General features: G+C 45.5%; 1 protein-coding gene across 2 annotated transcripts in view; it reads left to right on the top strand.

Annotated features, from left to right (window-relative positions):
- The first annotated feature begins 1,319 nt into the window (after positions 1–1,319).
- LOC140385702 (myosin light polypeptide 6-like) overlaps positions 1,320–21,477 on the top strand; it is a 42,715-nt gene continuing 22,557 nt past the window's right edge. For both annotated transcript variants that reach the window (XM_072468139.1, XM_072468138.1), the window contains exons 1-4: positions 1,320–1,505; positions 5,725–5,752; positions 8,849–8,998; positions 12,807–12,980. In XM_072468139.1, the coding sequence (XP_072324240.1) occupies positions 1,398–1,505; positions 5,725–5,752; positions 8,849–8,998; positions 12,807–12,980 (460 nt within the window). In that variant the 5' untranslated portion in view covers positions 1,320–1,397. The remainder of the gene's footprint in view (positions 1,506–5,724; positions 5,753–8,848; positions 8,999–12,806; positions 12,981–21,477) is intronic.

The raw sequence follows: 21,477 nt of genomic DNA, 5'->3' as shown, positions 1-21,477 counted from the left end.
CCTGGGTCCTCAACGCCGTGAGGCAGCAGTGCTAACCACTGTGCCCCCAGGCCACCCCGGTTAATAAGATTTCTCTTCATAGTGCCACTTGTTTTTTTGCCAGTCACCTTAAATTTGTGACCTCACATTTTCAGCCCTTCAGCCATGGGGAACATTTGCTGTTTGTTACTCTTGATTTTGAACATCCTGATTTTGAACACCTCTGTCAAGTTTCTTATTCATCTTTTCTGCTCGAAGGAGAGCAACCACAGTTTCTCCAGGATATCCACCTCTGTAACCTTACTGTAGAAAACAGCAGCAGCCTTCAATTGAAAACAAACTTTGCTTCATCGCGTGTCAGTTTGCCTTGGGACAAACTGAAGAAACAAACGTATTAAAACTGTAAGGAAATGTTCTTGTTACATCCCAGAGTCACACTACCGACCAAGTAGATACAGGGCAGTGTGAGTCAACTGCTATAAAAGTAAAATACTGACACCGTCTAAGCGAGCAGCTGAGCCCAAAAAGGTAGCTGCAGCAGAACTAAATTTGTAACAATCTTACACAACACACAATGAATGTAGTAAATACAGTAGCTTTTTACACACAGCAAGATCTCATAAAATGCATTAAATTGAATGGCACTTAATTTTGTTGCTGTAGATTAAGGGAGGAATGTTGATACATACGTTGGCATAATTTCTCCACTTTTCGTCAAATAGTACCATCAGGTCTTACATCTACGTGAACCGTTGGTTCAGGCAGCAGATGGTGTGACCTACATCTCTGAGAGTGCTACACATCTTCAGTAATCGCAATGCATTATTGAGCTGGATTATGGGCTCAATTCCTGGAATGGGGCTTGAGTCCACAATCTTTTATCCAGAGAGGTCAGCGTTACAAACCAAACTAACACTCACGGTCTAATCTTATCTGAAAAGAATGGACAGGGAGTTCTGGAAAGAGACTGTCTGAACCATGGAATTGTGCCCTACTTTGAATCAGGAGATGAGACAAAAAGTAGAAAAAACACCATTAGTCCAAACTTTACTCTGCGTGATGCTGCTGTTTAATAAGTACCATTACATCTAAAAGGATCTGAAGAGGCCGCTGTGACTGACAATCTAGTTTGTGAGTTTGTCATTGCTGTGATTTGCCGACTCAAAGTCTTTTCAATCCCAAGACTGATGGTAACAATGCTACGTCCAAAGCTTTTAAATAGCAACAGATGCTTTTTCCATTTATAGTGAGGGCTGCATTGTTCAGGCCTGGAATGTATGGAGAAATGATACTGTGGCATGCCTGGGGAGTGCTGATCACAGATAAAAGGCCTCTGTCCCAGACATCGTGTGCCCATTCTCTGCTCAACCTCTGTCCCTTCCCCTTGCTGTCCTCTCATCTCTTTCTGACACTCAAACATGGCGCCCAAGAAACCTGAGCCCAAGAAAGAGGAGCCGAAGAAGGAAGTAAAGCCTCCTGAGCCAGAGGTCCCCAAAGAGCCCGTGTTTGACCCCAAGAATGTAACGGTGAGTACACCCCCATCAATAAGATCTGTCTCTTCAAGGGTGAGGTTTAAAGCGGTACTGCCTGACCTAGGGAAAACTACAAAACAAAAAGGAAAAATTCAGACAAGTTTATAGATCTAGAAATAAATGAATGTTTCGGGTAGCGATCTTTCCTTTGGGTGCTTGTTTCAAGGGTTGCAGGGGTGGGGAGGGGCCAGGCACCAGAAGACTTGTCAATGAGGACAAGGATTTTTAAGTTGAGGACGGTTGCAGAACTCAGTGAGGGGTAGTTTATAGACAGCAAAGTTTGGTACTTTATACAGTGAAGTGGCTATGGTGCTGGACTAGCAGGCCAGAAGTTCAATGGTCACTATTGCAAATTGTGAGACTGAATTTAATAAATTTGGTAACTTGTATCATGCGACTACCAGGATGGTAAAACCAGATTCTCATTTAGTGATTCCTGTGCTCCTCTCCTGTGAATTGGCAGTAGAAAATGTAACATTAAAAGATGTCAGAATGTTGTGAAAACCCAACTGGTTCATTAATGTTCTGTCGGGAAGTAAAGCTGCCACCCCTACCCAGCCTGGCTTATATGTGTCTCCAGTCTGAAGTCTGATTCTACCTTGTTGGCTCTTAATGCCCTCTGACGTGGCTGACCAATCCACTCATTTGCAAACCATTGCTGCTGTTCAACAAGCAGGGGTCTCACCAGTTCCCTAAGGAAACTAGGCCATTAATGGGATTTTGTGTCATTGGTCTCCGACCTAAGAACAAATTTTTAAACACAAAATCTACAGAAGCGGGTTGAGACAAGGTGAGGGGAGCATTGGTGAATTGTGCCTGGGGATGGAGAGGGTTAGATAAAGATTTCAACAACAGCAATAATGAGATAGGGGAAGAATGGGCAGATTTCTCAACATTAGAAATCTAGGGTATTCTATAGTTATACTGTGGGGTTTCAATTTGAAGATAAGCTAAGCCTTGGACAGGACATGAAAAGGTTTTATGCTAAAGCAGTACTAATCTATTTCTAGCCATTGCTCCTCCTCTGAGATACCTTGGTATGCTTTGTTGCATGAAAGGTTTGATAGAAAATGTGACAAGTTCGAGGCGTATTTGATGAGACAATGTAGATGGAGCTTTATTCTCTATCTAACCTGTACTGTAACTGACCTGAGTATTCAATGTAACTGTGTAGAGGGACTTTATTCTGTACCTAACAGCTGCAGTGCTTGCACTGGGAGTGATCAGTGCTTCCTCTGAGTGCCTGAAAAGATAAGTGTATATGCTTCTGCTTAAGAAACAGGAAATCCACTTAAAATATACTTTGAACAGAACCTAGTTTTAGTCAGTTCTGTTTTACTCTCCATTTGAAACAATCACCTTATTCACAAGACTAATACATTTGGCTTTTCTCCAGTTCGAACAACACTTTGTATTTGGCTTAGCAAAATGTGCCAAGCCACTTTCTTGGAAGTGATATCAAAAAATCTGGCACTCAGTCACATAGGAGATATTGGGGCAGGTGACCAAAGGTCTGGCAAAAAGGCAGGTTTTAAGAAGGATACCAAAGAGAGGGAAAGAGGCAGAGAGGCTTAGGGAGGGAATTTCAAAACTTGGATCTGGCAGCTGGGATAAATTAAAACAGTTGTCAAACTAATTACAAATTCAGACACATAGCTGGCAGAGAGAAATGATTTTGACATCTTTATTGAAGTTGAACTCAGCTCCTTGTAGTGAAAGATATTTATGTTTTTTTATCAAGCATCCAAAAAGCATTTTACAACAAATTAACTAGTTTTCTATGGACTGATCACTATTGTTTCATATTCAAATGCATCATCCATTGTGTTTACAGCAAGATGCCACAAAGTGTATTTGATACATTGATCATTCTTTATGTAAGGCACTGACATCATTCTTAAAGTCCTATTTGAATTGTATTCCTTTGTCCTACTCTCATAATTTAAATTAATAATCTGATAATCATATTGCCTAATTTGTTAAATGTCTTGTGTACCTCAATATGGTGATCTCCTTTCCAAGTTGAAAATAGGAACAAAGGCGTAGGCCATAAAGCTCCTCGAGCCTGTTCTGCCACTTAATATGATCATAGATGATCTGCGACTTAACTTTACGTAATTGCATTTTCCCCTATCTTGTAATACCTTAGAAAAACAAAAACATCAATCCAGTTTTATGGAAGATAATTCTGAACTTCTATCACGTTTTGCATGAAGAAGTGTTTCCTAATTTCATTCCTGAAAGATCATGGGCGGGATTCTCCGCCCCACTGCGACAGCACACCCTTCCGGCAGCGGGATTCTCCGTCCCGGAAGCCGGCCAATGGGGTTTCCCATTGTGGGCACCCCCACGTCGCCGAGAAATCCGTGGGCGTGAGTGTGCTGCCGGCGAAATGGAGGATCCCGCCGGCAGAGAATCCAGCCCCATGGCATTCGTTTTTGCCCAGGCACCTTCACTCCTAGATTCCACAATTAGTGGAATATTTCTATCTACCCTATTTGTTCCCCTTAATATCTTGTAAACTTCAATCAAATCACCCCATAGCCTTCTAAACTCCAAACAATACAACTCTAGCTTGTTTAATCTCTCCTCATAGCACAATCATTAGAATCCAGTGCAACGATTTCCCAGTCCAGCCTGCCATGGGACTGGGAAATTCCTACCCAAAATCAAAGACCATTAGCTGGTCCCTCAAATTGTCCGTGCCGCCCACAGTGGGAATCGTCATGGATATGACCGGAATGTTCCGGCCCAGGTATCATTCAAATAAATCTGTGCTGCACTCCCTCCAAGGTCAATATATCCTTCCTAAAGTGTGGCACCTAGATTTGCTCACAATACTCCAGGTGTGGTCTGATCAGGGTTTTGTTTGGCTGAAGCATGACCTCCACCCCTTTGTGTTCCAGTCCTCAAGATAATAAAGGTCAGCAATCCACCAGCATTTTGATTCTTTTCTGTACCAGTTCATGCCATTTTAATAATCCACATACGTGGACACACAAGCCTCTCTCCACCTCCACTGTTCCTGGCTTTTCACCATTTAGAAAATACACAGTTCCATCTTTTATCGGTCCAAAATAGATGACTTTGCAATTGCCTACATTGAAGTCCATTTGCCACAGTTTTGCCATTCAATTAATCTATCAAGAGCTCTTCATAATGTTATGCTTTCAAACACTGCTTTCCATACCATCTACCATTGTGTCATTGGCAAATCTGGATATGTGTGGCTTCCCACCCATCATTTAAGTAGTTAATTAATAAAGTGAATAGTTGAGAACCCAACACAGATCCTTGTGGGACAAAAAGCCCGAATCTCTCCAGCCTTTCCACATAACCCAGATCCCTGACACCGAGGATGGGCGGGAGCAGAGGGTCAGCCTTGTGAATTCTCGCTGCACTTTTCCCTTTAAGAACTTAAGAAATGGAAGCAGAAGTAGGCCCCTTTGTCCTTTGAACCTGTTCTGCAATCCAAAAGATTATTATTGTGCCTGAACTCCAATTTTCTGCCCTATCCCTATGTCCCATGATTCCTTTTGTGTCTAAAAATCAATCTAAAGCCTCTTTGTTTCTTTTGGACCCATTTCCTATAAAGTTGGCCTTAACCAGCCTAGAGGAAAATGATTACCAGACAAATTGGAGAGAGGGGATGAAGGCACACAAAGGTCATCTGCATATTAGAACCCTGAGACCCAATCATACAAGTAAGAAGGGCTTTCCATGTGCCAGCTGGAAGGTACTGAAGAGGAGCCTGGGCATGACTTGGACTCGCAGGCTACATATCTCCCTGCCCACTATTTACACTTGGATTAGGTCCTGTGGTTCTTTTCTATACTTTTGTTTAAATCTCTGAGATAGCAATCTGGGTCAGAGGTCGTGGGTTCAAGCCCTGAGGCGGAGACTGGAACACATAACCTAATGCAGTACCAGAGGCCGGTAAATTGTCCGAGGGTCTGTCTTTTAGATGAGCTGTTAGATCAAGGCATTGTCTGTCCTAACGTGGCTCAGTATCACATTCTGTTTGATAACCTACCTGTGGGACACTTTAATGTCTTACTAAATTAAAGGCACTAAATGCAACTTGTTTTTGCCACTAGTCGGGGACACAAAGACCATTGTGCTATTGGATACCTTTTCATTTAAAAAAAAGTTTGATTTATTTTAACTGGTCTTATAAAGTTTGCACCTGACACAAGTATTCTTTCCTTTCCAGCTTGAATTCACTGCTGACCAGATTGAAGGTAAGGATGTCGGCACAACCAAAAGAGCTTGGCTTTATTGTAGGAGAAATCGAATATTGTGTGGTGAACGCAGCACTGAAGTCCCAGGATATACACATGGCCTGTGTTGAGCTGAAAGACCTTGATAGCGTCTTTCATGGTCTCGGGGCATCCCAAAACGATTGACAAACCATCAACTACTTTCCGAAGTGTGGTCTGCATTGTGATGTAGGGAAATGCAGCAGATAATTTTCACAGCGTGAGCTGCCACAAACAGCAATTCGCACCGTTTTGGTGGGGCTAGTTGAGGGTTAGATCTTTGCCAAATACTGGTAAAACTAACCTGTTGTTCTTTGAACAATGTCATGGGATGGTTTATATGCATCTGAGAGGGCAGACAGAGTTAAATGCCTAATTTGAAAGAAGGCACCACTAACAGTATGGGACTCCATTATTGTTTCTCGGTGGCTGTGGCACCGAGAAACATCCGGCTATCCAATGGCACTTTGCCAATTGTTATGGCCTCAAGGAGTTTCTTGCCACAGAAGCCACATTTAGAGAGGTTTCCTGCTGGCAAGCTTCAGATCTTGCCAGAAGATTTGTTGGTGACCCCCTCACCCCTCCTCCACTTTGCAAGAGCCCTGCAGGCCCGGTTCCTGGCACTGCCAGTCTGGTCCCCTGGCAGTGCCTCTGGCCCCCTGGCAGTGCCAGTGTGCCAGGTTGGCAGTGCTGAGGTGCCCAGTTGCCAGGGCAAGTGTCAGGTTGCCACCCTGCCCTCACCAAACAGGGGCCTTCAATGGCCTGGACAAAAATCGAGAAGAGTAGGAACGCAACCACTCCATTGATGCCCACCATGAAGGGGGACGACAGCATGCGTGCCTGTTTCAGGCAGAAGGTTGCTTAATTATTCAAATCGACATACCATGCTGCTTATAGGACAGCATGTGCAGTGTTCAGGTACAATACCAGATAGTCATTTCCCCACATCTCCACTGCTAACATGTGTAATTCAGAGAGCCCTCAGGTTATAGTAACCATAGCTCAATCTAGCCCCACAAACTCTCCCACAGACATTGACACCATCACAAACACTGATGCAAGCTACAGACCTAGACACAAGACCAAACCCACCAAATCACTCATTCATTTAGACTGAGATTCAATCTATTTGGGAATAATTTAGTCTCTTATTTTGGCTCATCTTATTGCATAGAATTACATATATAAACATAGGAACAGGCCATTCGATTTATCAAGTCCATGCTGGCATTTATCCTCCACCAGAACCTCCTCTCATTCGTCTTCTTCTTTAACTCGATCAGCATAAGCGTACATTTTGGGCAACACGGTAGCACAGTGGTTATCACTGTTGCTTCACAGCTCCAGGGACCTGGGTTTGATTCCCGGCTTGGGTCACAGTCTGCACGTTGTTCCCGTGTCTGCCTGGGTTTCCTCCCACAATTCCGAAAAATGTGTTTGTTAGGTGAATTGGACATTTTGAAATCTCCCTCAGTGTACCTGAACAGGTGTCGGAGTGTGGCGACTAGGGAATTATCACAGTAACTTCATTGCAGTGTTAATGTAAGCCTACGTGTGACAATGATAAAGATTATTATTATTATTTCTTTCTCCTTCTATGCTTATCTAGCTTCCTTAACTTCACCTATGCTAATTTCCTCAACTACTCTCTCTGGTGGTGAGTTCCATATTATCACCACACTCTGGGTAAAGAAGCTTCTGCTGGTATCCCAATATCATTTCTTGGTGATTATCTTATGTTGGTGCCCTCTGGTTTTGCTCTTCCCCAAAACTGTCCTCTGTCTACTCTATTAAATAAATTCATAATTCTAAAGAAGATCACCTCCTAGCCTTATCTGTTCAAGAGCAAAGAGACTAAGACGAAAGGCACAATCTTCCCAAAAGAGAACAAAATCCCCAAGCGAGCGAGTTTAGCTGTGCGAGAAACATATGACTATTCAATGCGATTAATTTTGAATAAGGGGCCTGAACGAGAAAGGCGCAGCCGAGGCCGCACATACCCCGTTTTTTACAATGGGGATCTCTGCTCGTCAGAACTCCCTGTTGTAGCGTGATTTCAGGATCCCTGACATCCCCCACAGCCCAAAAGCAAAATAGGAAGGTCCCCCGTTGTCCCCCACCCCGCACCCTCCAACACCCATGCCGGACAACTCCAGCCCGATCACTCGCATGAAAGAATGTCAGCTTGGCACCTTGGCAGTGCCACCTGGGCAACTTGGCAGTGCCAGGTTAGCACCCAGGTGTCTATGCCAGGGTACCAGGCTGACACTGTCAGGGAGGGTACCAAGCTGGCACCAGCAGTGCCTGGACACCACCCTGCAAAAAGCATATGCAGCTGGGGCCTCCAATCCCCTTAGAGACCACCACATGTGCTGTTCCGTCTGGTTACCGCTTGTGGGGACCTGTACCAAACGGCGCTCGCCCGAGGTCGCCGAGGCAAAGGGATTGAATCCCAAAGCCTCAGGTACCTTGGAAACCTGCAGATTAGAGTAAGACTTACTGCATCGCACAAATATGCAGATTTACCAAAAATGATCCCGTCCATTGTGGACAGGATTCACCTTGCAACGTTTCGTGAGGTTGCGTTGAATCTCGCGAGGCGTTGCGAGTAGGGTAGATCGCGGGAGCGGGCTCTCCCGGCTTTCAATGGCCATGCTGCGCCCTGTCAAGCTGCTTTCCTGGCACAGCATGGCCGAAGGATCGCGCCCTCAGTCTGTTCATCCTTTCCTGATAGGTGCAACCTCGCAGTTGTGGTATTTTCTTCAGAAATATTAGTTGCTCTTCCTCCAGTTCCTCTATATTCTTATTCTTGAAATTAGACATTGCCAGCGGCGAGACAACCCCTAATCTAAGTGGGCTCTAGTCTGAGAGAGTGAACAAGAAGCATGCAAGAGAATCAAATTTTGACACCAATCTGCCTCCCCCCTCTACTACTGTGACACAAAATGACTTTTAGATCAATAGCATCTTGCATCAGCATGACTCAGTGTCTCAAGAGTGAGTAGGAAATTAGAATCATTGTACAGAATGATGTCTCCACATGACATGTCACATTTCTCTGATTGTTTTTTCTTTCAGATTTCAAGGAGGCATTCACACTGTTCGACAGGACACCCACATCAGAGATGAAGATCACTTATGCCCAGTGTGGTGATGTCATGCGTGCTCTAGGTCAGAACCCAACCAATGCAGAAGTTTTGAAGGTCTTAGGAAGACCCAAACAAGATGGTAAGTGTTTGAAAGGAAGAGCACAGATTGCAGAGAAAAGCAAAGAGCATCTGTTCAGTGAAAGAGCATCCTTGTTATTTTTCAGGTGAGGTGAGAGTGACTACCCTTGACATTAAGGTAGTATTTGATTACTTGTGGCATCAAGGGGCATTTGTAAATTTGAAGTCACTGGGAATTGGGGGGGTGGGGAGTTCTCCATTGAATGGAATCATGTCCATATTGTTGGAGGCTAATTATCTCAGCCCTAGGACATTACCGAAGGCTAACAATCTTCAGATGCTTCATTAATGATGTTCCTTTCAATTATAATACCAGAAGTGAGAAACTTCACTGCTGATTGCACAGTGTTCAGCATCATTGACAACTATTCAAATAATGAAATAGCCCATGTCCACATACAGACACACCTGGACAACATTCAGGCTTGGGTTGATAAGTGGCAAGTAACATTCATGCCACAATGTGCCAGGCAATGAACATGTCCAACAGGCAGAATGTAATCACCTCCCCTTGACATTACATGACGTTACTATAGCCAAGTCCGCCGCCATCAACATCCTGGGAGTTCACCATTGACCAGAAAAGTAACTGGACCCCTGTAGCGAGTGTGTCCACGAACCGGCTAAGGTCGGAGTATTTCAGGCTGCACCGGGGGACGAGGCAGGGGTGCCCCCTGTCCCCGTTGCTGTTTGCCCTGGCAATTGAGCCGTTGGCCATAGCGCTCAGGACTTCAAGGGACTGGAGGGGGCTGGTGCGCGGGGGGAGGAACACCGGGTCTCCCTCTATGCGGAAGACCTGTTGTTATACATTTCGGACCCGCTAGAGGGGATTGGGGGGGGCGGATCCTGAGGGACTTTGGGAGCTTTTCGGGGTATAAATTGAACGTGGGGAAGAGTGAGCTGTTTGTAATCCACGCTTGGGGCCAGGAGGAGAGACTGAGGGAGCTCCTGCTCAACATAGTGGAGAGGAGCTTCCGGCATTTGGAGATACAAGTGCCCAGGAACTGGGATGCCCTGCACAGGCTCAACTTAACCCGGCTTGTGGAGCAGATGGAGGGAGATTTTAAAAGGTGGGATATGCTCCCGCTTTCCTTGGCTGGACGGGTGCAGACTGTGAAGGTGATGGTTCTCCCAGGTTCCTGTTCGTCTTTCAGTGCCTCCCCATTTTCATCCCCAAGTCCTTTTTTAAGTGGGTGAATAGGATTGTTACGGGATTTGGGTGGGCGAATAAAACCGCGCGAGTTAAAAGGGCATTCTTGGAGCGTAGCCAGGGAGGGAGAGGACTGGCTCTGCCGAACGTCTGCAGATATTATTGGGTGGCCAATGTGGCCATGATTAGAAAGTGGATGATGGAGGAGGGGGCGGCTGGAGTCGGTGTCATGCAAAGGCACCAGCCTAGGGGCACTAGTCACGGCGCCGCTGCCGTTCTCACCACTAGTCCGGTGGTGACGGCAGCACTGAGGATTTGGGGGCAGTGGAGGAGACACAGGCAGGAGGAGGGGGCCTCTGTGTGGACCCCGATACGGAATAACCACAGATTTGCTCCGGGTAGAATAGATGGGGGGTTCCAAGGCTGATATAGGGCAGGTATTAGGAGAATGGGGGACCTGTTTATAGATGGAACTTTCCCCAGCATGCAGGCGCTGGAGGAGAAGTTTGGCCTGCCCCCGGGGAATGCGTTCAGGTACCTCCAGGTTCGGGACTTTCTTAAAAAGCAGGTGGGGACATTTCCGCTGCTACCCCGCCTAGGATACAGGACAGGGTGGTGTCTGGCATCTGGATAGGGGAGGGGAAGATGTCGGACATATATCAGGAGCTGCAGGAGGCGGAGGAAGCCTCAGTGGAGGAGTTGAAGGGTAAGCGGGAGGAGGAGCTGGGCGAAGAGCTGGATGAGGGCCTGTGGGCTGATGCCCTGGGCAGGGTGAATTCGTCCGCATCATGTGCCAGGCTCAGTTTAATTCAGTTTAAGGTGGTGCATTGGGCTCATGACGGCGGCGAGAATGAGTAAGTTTTTTGGGGTGGAGGACAGGTGCCCGAGATGTTCAGGGAGTCCGGCGAATCATGCCCATATGTTTTGGGCATGCCCGGCGCTTAAAGGATTCTGGCAGAGGTTTGGGGTGATGTCTAGGGTTTTGGACACTCGGGTGAAGGCGAGTCCAACAATAGCGATATTTGGGGTGTCAGAGGACCCGGGAGTGCAGGAAGCGAAAGAGGCCGAGGGACTGGCCTTTGCCTCCCTGGTAGCCCGGAGACGGATCTTGTTAATGTGGAGGGACTCGAAACCCCCGAGCGTGGAGACCTGGGTTAGTGATATAGCTGGGTTCCTCAGCCTGGAGCGAATAAAGTTCGCCTTGAGAGGGTCCTTGCTGGGGTTCTCCCGGCGGTGGCAACCTTTCCTTGACTTTCTAGGGGAGCAGTAAGTGCCAGCAGCAGCAGCATCCCCGGGGGGGGGGGGGGGGGGGGGGGGCAGTGATATAATGTAAGTTTTGTTTTGTATGAAGACAACACCCACCTTGTTTTGTTTACTAATTCTTGTTTATTTTTGTTATGTAAAAACGTTGGTTGGAAAAGCTTTAATAAAAACATTTATTAAAAAAAAGAAAAGTAACTGGACCATCCATATAAATACTCTGGGTACAAGTACCGGTCAAAGACTGTTTTTTTTGCAGAAAACCACTCACTGCCTGCCTCCTCAAAGCCAGGAATGTCATGGAATACTTTCCTATTTCCTGGAAATGCCTGGAATTTCCTGGAAATTTCCTGGAGTGCCATTCAAACAAATCTCCAGAAGCTCAACACCATCCAAGACAAAGGATCCTGCCTGAATGGCACCCATTCCATAACCTTAAACCTCCATTCCATTCATTCTGCAGTCTGTATTATCTATAAGGTGCACTGCAGCAACTTGTCAAACCCTCACCCTCTACTACCTAGAACGATCAGGGAAGGAGGCACATGGAACACCCCCAGCTACAAGTTCCCCCAAGCCTAACAAAATCCTGACTTGGAAACAAATCGCTCTTGGTTCATTGTCCCGGGGTTAAAATTCTAAAGTTGCTGCTTAAAAGCTATAGAAGAACCTTCACCACAGAAACCTCAGCCATTCAAGAAGGCATCTCTTCAGCATCTTCTCAAGGGCAATTAGGAATGGACAAGAAATATTGGCTTTAATGACACAGCCCATGAATTAATAAAAATGATGAACATACTCGAGTTTCTTTTTTGGGGAAATTGTGTGATATATTTTATAAAATTCATCCTTGGGATGTGGATGTCACCAGCGGGGGAGGGGAGGGGAGGTGGCGAAGGGGGGGAGGGTCCTGAAAGCAGTGGGGGGGGGGCACAGAAGGAGGGGTTGTAGCGGTCAGGGCAGCCTGTCAAAATAGTGCCCCGATTTGCGAGGAGCCAGACCTGGGTGCAGGAAAAGAGCCTAAGTGTGGCCTTGACAGACAGAAATTCCCGACGGCTAGAAAAACAGCAAAATGCCGATGAAAGCTGGGTGAAAGTCGGGGCTGCAGCCGCCGAGAAACACCCCGCCCAATGCGCCGAAAGCGGACTTTGATTTCTTTCTGCTGAATCGCTCCCCTAGATTCCCAGTGCCAGAGGTCCTGATGTTTAAATGGGAAACCATTGTAACTGGTATTTTCACTTTGCAACATTTTAAGTGAATTTACAGTGGTCTTGGACAGTGATTGCTCAATATGCTAATAGAGATATTCATGAGGGTCATCATGTTTTTTGCACCTAATTATATACTGTGTTATTATATTGTTCTTAATAAAATAGTTTCAATTTCCGTTACTTTCCAGAGATGACTACAAAGATGTTGGACTTCGACACCTTTCTGCCCATGCATCAACATATCTGCAAAGCTAAAGACCAGGGCACATTTGAGGACTTTGTTGAGGGTCTAAGAGTGTTCGATAAAGAAGGAAATGGCACAGTAATGGGGGCTGAACTTCGCCATGTCTTAGCTACACTGGGTCTGTATCTCAGGACTAGCTGATTTCTGATAAAGAGTATGAAAATTCTAAGTCCAAAGTCATTACTGTCACTGTGTTCTCGTGGGATTAAGAGGGAACAAGATAACATTAATTATCCCTGGTCTAGAGTTCTTCAGGTCGTAAACCTTGTTGTCAACCTTTGGCTGTCAATACTTGTTCTATTCCTCTTTAAAATGTTCCTGTTTCCTAATCAAAAGGACCAAGATAGTGTTGGGAATCAACAGCACTGAACCATTCCTTTGGTTTTGCTGGCTTCTTTGTTTAGCACAGGACTAAATCGCTGGCTTTTAAAGCAGACCAAGGCAGGCCAGCAGCACGGTTCAATTCCTGTACCAGCCTCCCCGAACAGGTGCTGGAATGTGGCGACTAGGGGCTTTTCACAGTAACTTCATTTGAAGCTTACTTGTGACAATAAGCAATTTTCATTTCATTTTTCATTCATTTTGGTGTGTACATTATTTATGTTGCAGAGATATGCTAGAACCATAGGAACGCCCACATCTGTAGAGTTGCAGCTAACTGAAGAAATTGTTCATCACCAGAGCTCCTGAAATTTGTATTAAAGGTCCTACTGGCAGAGCTGGAGGACCTTGTTCATGGACTGGATGTCTTGGTTCATTGAGATGGTGTATCTGGTTGGTTGAGTTGGTGCATTTTTTTGGTTGGAATGGTGTATCTGATTGGTTGATGGTGTATCTGAATTGGTTGAGATGCTATATTTGGTATTGGGATGGTGTATTTGGTATTGGGATGGTGTATTTGGTTGGTTGCAGCGGTGTATCTGGTTTGTTAGAATGGTGTATTTGAATTGGACATCCCAGTTTTGCAAGAGCAGATCCTGGCTGATGGAGCTGAAGGCTTCCATTGGGTGAGTTGGGAGTCATATTCATGGACTGAGGGTCTCTTATCCTCGAAGAGGCTGTTAACATGTCCAATAGACCAAGGGGGAGAAAACAGATAAGTAAAATGTGACACAGGTAGGACTGTTAAGCATTCTGAATAGGTTGAAAGTTTATTGACTTAAGTGGAGATTGTTCTTGGTTTCTTTATCATCACAGAACTTCCTTAAAGTTTACAATGAGATTTATTTTATTGCCAATTTGCTTTCCTTTCGTCTGAAAGGCACTTGCTAGAGTTACACTTACCCCTTCCACAGTTGTGGGTAGTCCTCTTGTACTTCATCCAAGTGCTTATTCTCTAACAAGCATTGACAGCAGTTGCATTATAGACAACCAAAATATGTAACTTCATGGCCTCATTCAGCCCTCACTCCTACAGCTCCATCAAACAAGATCAACCCTGGCCAAGTAAGTCACTCCTCAACACCAAAAACAACTAACATGATTCTGCATAGTAAAACATCCCAGGCACATCATAGGAGGGTGATCAGACAAAAATTAACAACAAGCTAAAGGAGTCTACATAATAGGTGACTGGGTTTTAAGGAAGGTCTGAGAGATGGAGTGGCAGACTGGGGGAATTGCAAAGCCTAGAGAGCTGAAATGTGGAGATGCCGGCGTTGGACTGGGGTGAGCACAGTACGAAGTCTTACAACACCAGGTTAAAGTCCAACAGGTTTGTTTCGATGTCACTAGCTTTCGGAGCGCTGCTCCTTCCTCGGGTGAATGAAGAGGCCTGTTCCAGAAACACATATATAGACAAATTCAAAGATGCCAAACAATGCTAGGAATGCGACCATTAGCAGGTGATTAAATCCTTACAGATCCAGAGATGGGGTAACCCCAGGTTAAAGAGGTGTGAATTACATCAAGCCAGGACAGTTGGTAGGATTTCGCAGGCCAGATGGTGGGGGATGAATGTAATGCGACATGAATCCCAGGTCCCGGTTGAGGCCGCACTCATGTGTGCGGAACTTGGCTATAAGTTTCTGCTCGGCGATTCTGCGTTGTCGCGGGTCCAAGGCTCTTCATTGAACTAGGTTGATCCCTGGTTTGGTAGTAATGGTAGAGCGGGGGAAATGCCAGGCCATGGATAAGTACAATTCTACTGTGGCTGACAGACCCGCGCAAACAGGGGAGAATGTGTAAACTCCACATGAACAGTGACCCAGGGCCAGGATCGAACCTGGATCCTCAGCGTAGTGAGGCAGCAGTGCTAACCATTGCACCACCGAGCCGCTTATAAAAATTCCACCATTGCAAGAAGAGCTGGAAGTAGCTGATTAAGGAAAGCAACTTAAATCAGTATTTCTGTAACCACTCACCGGTTCAATAAAACAGGGTAAAAATGTAACCCACGGGAAGGCAACCAGATACAGAATGCTGTCACCATTTTAACTGCTTACCCATATGGGTTAAAATCAACCCTGTACCAGCTCTTTTCTGCAGCCTGACTGTTACTAAAAATAAGGCACAAGTAAAAAGTAAATTTAGAACAGATAAAGAAAGAATTTCTTCATGCAAAGGCTGACAAATGTCTGGAATAACATGCCAAGTAAGGAAATAAAGGAAGACTTCAGCATCCTCAAACAACTTTAGGCTGTTTGGTTGCAGGGGACTTTAATGGAGCTGATGGCCTTTTCTTGACCCTAGTCCTTCACAGGAAAAGGAACCAACGGGAACAACAAATTCTGTGTACATTGGCAGATTCAAGCCTCTGGCACAGTGAGATTAATCCCGGTTCGGCACTAGTTCAGGCATCCAAGGGTAGGTCTATTTCTGGTTATTCTGAGGATTTAGTTAATTCAGAAACTCCCCAATGTGGATGAACAATATCACTGTGAGATGTCCTTAAATGGGCTGAGAGGGTTGTCTCATTCTTTGCACCTGCCTGGGACATCTGCCAACTTACTGGTAGGGGCCGGAGATGGGGGAGGGGGGAGGGGGGGGACAGGAAGGACAATGGCTGTTTTGGGAATTAGATCAGAGGAACTAAAACGGAAACATAACACGACAGACATTAAGACAAGGTGACCTCCAGAATCATGGACAGGGGCACAAAGATATTTTAATAGCCAATCTGACCTTCTCAAATGTTTGGCAAACAGCAAAGGCCCTACTTTCTAAAGTTTGCTGTTAATTCCCCTCTCCCTCTATCTTTATAAGTTCTGACAATGTAATAGATTCCTTAATAAGAATATTAACATTTTCAGGAAAAATAAATGCTTTTAGTTTCAACGAGCCCGTCCTTTCCTCATAACTCAACACTACCTTTTTCACTACATCCCTCAATCCTTTTGTCTTCAGAAATACACTTAATTACCTCCTGCCCTACTGCATATTTGTTGCAGCAATATTTTTAACAACTCTAATCCCCTTCAGATTGGCTGTAGGATGCTCCCAGCAGTCTGGCCAACATTCCTCAGGGATCAGTTCTGGGTCCTCTGCTGTTTGTGATTTTCATTAATGACTTGGATGAGGGAGATGAAGGGTGGGTCAGTAAATTTGCAGACGATACGAATATTGGTGGAGTTGTGGATAGTAAGGAGGGCTGTTGTCGGCTGCAAAGAGACATAGATAGGATGCAGAGCTGGGCTGAGAAGTGGCAGACGGAGTTTAACCCTGAAAAGTGTGAGGTTGTCCATTTTGGAAGGACAAATATGAATGCGGAATACAGGGTTAACGGTAGAGTTCTTGGCAATGTGGAGGAGCAGAGAGATCTTGGGGTCTATGTTCATACATCTTTGAAAGTTGCCACTCAAGTGGATAGAGCTGTGATGAAGGCCTATGGTGTGCGAGCGTTCATTAACAGAGGGATTGAATTTAAGAGCAGTGAGGTGATGATGCAGCTGTACAAAACTTTGGTAAGGCCACATTTGGAGTACTGTGTACAGTTCTGGTCGCCTCATTTTAGGAAGGATGTGGAAGCTTTGGAAAAGGTGGAAAAGGGTGGAACAAACCATTACAAGGGGACATAAATTGAAGGTGAATGGTGGAAGATATAGGGGGGATGTCAGAGGTAGGTTCTTTACCCAGCGAGTAGTGGGGGCATGGAATGCACTGCCTGTGGAAGTAGTTGAGTCGGAAACATTAGGGACCTTCAAGCAGCTATTGGATAGGTACATGGATTACGGTAAAATGATATAGTGTAGATTTATTTGTTCTTAAGGGCAGCACGGTAGCATTGTGGATAGCACAATTGCTTCACAGCTCCAGGGTCCCAGGTTCGATTCCGGCTTGGGTCACTGTCTGTGCGGAGTCTGCACATCCTCCCCGTGTCTGCGTGGGTTTCCTCCGGGTGCTCCGGTTTCCTCCCACAGTCCAAAGATGTGCAGGTTAGGTGGATTGGCCATGATAAACTGCCCTTAGTGTCCAAAATTACCCTTAGTGTTGGGTGGAGGTGTTGACTTTGGGTAGGGTGTTCTTTCCAAGAGCCGGTGCAGACTCAATGGGCCGAATGGCCTCCTTCTGCACTGTAAATTCGATGATAATCTATGATTAATCTAGGACAAAGGTTCGGCACAACATCGTGGGCCGAAGGGCCTGTTCTGTGCTGTATTTTTCTATGTTCTATGTTCCTCCAAACACATCAGTGGGGTGTCGCTGGTGAATAAATGCTGGCCTAGCCAGCGATGTCCACATCCCAAGAACTAATTTTAAAATAAAATTAAATAATGACTGTCAGTCTGACCTACATAACAACAGTAACTAAAATATTCAGCCAGGTCCATAGTGCCCTTTAAGAAATAATTTTAGTTTTAAGTTTCAGTTCTGTCTCTAAGGTTTTGTGTTTTCAGCTGATTTTACCTATGAGCTTCAGAAGAAAATAAGTCCTAAATAGTAATTTGTTCCCAAATTTTAGATATATTTTAGGTGTAGGCGATGGAATGAAGGGAAATGCAATCAAAAGATTGGTCCAGATTCTTGCTGCAACTCTAGCAGAACACTCCAGACTGGGCAGGAACTGAATATGCTGGGTTCCGGCACTGGGGAAATGGGAGCTCTACCGTGCAAATGGTCTTCACCTGAACCACGCTGGAGCCAGTGTTCTGGCGAGTCTTATTACTAGGGCAGCAGAAAGGGGGGAAATCATGTGAGAGGAGCAGCGATTTGGGTAATGATAACTAGAGTGTAACAGGAAGGGACAGAAAGTGCAAACTTAAGAATGCATCTGCAGCTCGTGCCAGAGATCGCAAAAATGGTAGAAAGGTATCTGAAAGAGCACAATGTTTGTAACAAAAGGGTTAAATTGTTAGCACAGATTGAAATAAATGTGTATGACCTGATAACGTGTAAGAGAGATACCGCAATAATCATGGGTGACTTGAAACAAAATGCAGTTTCGACAAATTAGATTGACAAAGATACGTTTGTACAGTGTATTCGGGGAAACTTATTAAAGTCATACATTCAATGTAAAGGAGCCTTTAGGTGATAGCAATCATAGCATGATAGAATTTCACATTCAGTTTGAAAGGTGGGTCTAAGACTAGTGTTTTAAACCTAAATGGAGATAATTACAAGGGTATGAAGCTAAAGTGAACTGGGAAACTTGTTTAAAAGATAGGACAATAAAGATGCAATGACACTTTTAAGGACTTAATAAATCCATAGAATCCTTACAGTGCAGGAGGCCTTTCGACCCATTGAGCCTGCATTGACCCTCTGAAAGGGACACCCTACCCATGCCCATTCTCCCTCCCTATCCCTGTACATCTTTGGACACTAAGGGCCCATTTAGCATGGCGAATCCACCTAATCTGCACATCTTTGGACTGTTGGAGGAAACCAGAGCACCCGGAGGAAACCCATGCAGGCACATGGAGAATGTGCAAACTCCACACAGTCACCTAAGGCCAGAATTGAACCCAGGTCCCTGGCGTGTGAGGCAGCAGTGGCAACTACTCTGCCACCATGCCGCCCTCAGTGGCACAGAGGGATCTGAGTATCCTGGTACATGAATCACAAAAAGATTGGTATGCAGGTACAGCAAGTAATTAGGAAGGCAAAATAGATTGTTGATATTTATTTTAAGAGCAATGGAAAATGAATCATAGAATCCCTACAGTGCAGAAGGAGATCATTGGAGCCATCAAGTCTAAACCGGCCCTTTGGAAAGAGCACCCTACTTAAGGCCATGCCTCCACCCTATCCCCTTAACCCTACCTAACGTGTGGGCACGAAGGGGCAATTTAACCTGGCCATTCCACCGAGCCTGCACATCTTTGGACTGTGGGAGGAAAGGGAGCACCCAGAGGAAATCCACGCAGACAAGGGGAGAATATGCAAACTCCACACAGACAGTCACCTGAGGCCAGAATTGAACCTGGGTCCCTGGAGCTGTGAGGCAGCAGCGCTAACCACTGTGCCACCGTGCCGCCCGTTAATGCAGCTATACAGGGCCTTGATGAGACCTCATTTGGAGTACTGTGCACAGTTTTGGTCTCCTTGTTTGAAAAAGGTGACCCAATTAAATCCATAATTGCATTAGAAACAGTTCAGAGAAGGTTCATTCAACTCATAGAAGGGCTTATCTTATGAAGAAAGGTTGAACAGGTTGGGCCTTTACTCATTGGAGTTGAGAGGAATGAGAGGTGCGGTCTTATTGAAAAATATAAAATGCTGAGGGGATTTGACAGGGTGCATACTGGGAGGATGTTTCTTCTTGTGGGGGAGACTAGAACTAGAGGACATGATTTAAGAAAAGATTCTTTTAAGATGGATAGGAGGAGAATTTTCTTCTCGCAGAGTTTAGTTAGTTTGTGGAACTCTCTTTCCTAGAAAACAACAGAGGCTGGGTCATTGAATGTATTCAAGGCTTATTTAGATTTTAATAGATAAGGGAGGGAAAGTGGGGTTGAAACTACAACCAAATCAGCCACAGTTTTATTACATAGAAACATCGTCATTTAACTCTCAATCAGGGGATCACTGATTGATCTCCCCGTGGACTTTGTAGAATCCATGGTGAGCGGGCAGAGGCCCACCCAGCTGGGGGTCATTAGCGTGACCTTTAAATGTAGCTCCCAGACTCGGCAGTTTCCAATAGTCCTGGGCCGAGACGTTTGTTTTGTGTGCCGCAGTAGCAGCTATATTTTCAGTTTAAAATAAACCCGTTTGGCCTTTCACCTCGCATCTCCTGGAATAATTACATTGGCGACAAGGATCAAGTGCAGGATTCTGAGCAGTCTTTTCGAAACTCCACGCGAAAATTCCAGTAAGATACAAAGCAAAAAGAAAAACCCAGGAATGCCATTGTTTGGGAGGTTCAAGCCTCATGGTGCAGACATGGAGGACTGGTCCTAGTATGCCGAACGCAAGCTCTACATTTTCCACGGCAACGGAAAGTTCGCGCCGAGTTTCCTGTCGTGAATCACCCGCGGATTCTCCGTTGGCGACGGCACTTAGCCTCAGGAACGGAGAATTCCGCCCACAATGTTTTGGCCTCAACTGCTTTTGTGGTAGCGAATTCCACAGGCTCACCACTCTCTGGGTGAAGAGACTTCTCCTCATCTCAGTCCTAAAAGGTTTACTCCGTATCCTTAGACTCTAACCCCTGGTTATGGATACCCTCGACAATTGGGAACATCCTCCCTGCATCTACCATATCTAGCCCTGTTAAAAGTTTATGGGTTTCTATGAGGCTCCCCCCTCTTTATTCTGAACTCAAGCATTGCGTTGACTGGTACACTGGGTGGGAATGCTGATCTAGTGTTGGGGTGTGCAGAGTCTATGGTCTCATTAATCTCACCTGGCACTCTGACTAATTTGCCGTTTCTGTCTTTTAACTGTGCTATGTTTCTTGTGCTGCCTGCTTTCTCTTTCTCAGCTGGTGAGACAGTAGGCAGCTGGCCTTGTCTCTATGCTCATAGAAGGTCCCCCATGGCTGGCGGGACTGGTTTATAGCTTACCCATTGGAGAGGAGATCAAACTCTATTTGTAGTTTTTTCCTCTTCACCAATAGTTCCACGTTTGGGGCCAAGGAGTTCTGCCAGTCCACCTCCAGTATGGAGTCGACCAACTGTTGCCTAGCCCTTTCTGTCTTTGAGTGTCCTGTATGCAATAATCTCCCCCTTATCACTACCTTCAGTGTCTCCCAGAATGTGGAGGGTGAGATCTCCAACCTCTGGCTGTGGGTACATACCCATCGATGGCTTGTGATATCGTCTCACACAAGGCCTTGTTGAAAAAGAGGGCTGTATCTAGCCTCCATGGGGGGCATTGGGCCTGGCCCGTCTCCAACCTCACATCCACATAGTGTGGAACATGGTCGGAGAATACTATTGTGGAGTATTCCGCTCTTACAAGTCTTACAAGCACCACTACAAAGAACGTAGAACATAGAACATTACAGCGCAGTACAGGCACTTCAGCCCTCGATGTTGCGCCGACCTGTGAAACCACTCTAAAGCCCATCTACACTATTCCCTTATTGTCCATATGTCTATCCAATGACCATTTGAATGTCCTTAGTGTTGGCGAGTCCACTACTGTTGCAGGCAGGGCATTCCACGCCCTTACTACTCTCTGAGTATAGAACCTACCTCTGACATCTGTCTTATATCTATCTCCCCTCA

This window comes from Scyliorhinus torazame, chromosome 11, assembly GCF_047496885.1.
Source record: "Scyliorhinus torazame isolate Kashiwa2021f chromosome 11, sScyTor2.1, whole genome shotgun sequence".
Lineage (NCBI taxonomy): Eukaryota > Metazoa > Chordata > Chondrichthyes > Carcharhiniformes > Scyliorhinidae > Scyliorhinus > Scyliorhinus torazame.
This window is presented reverse-complemented; position numbering and strand designations above follow the sequence as displayed.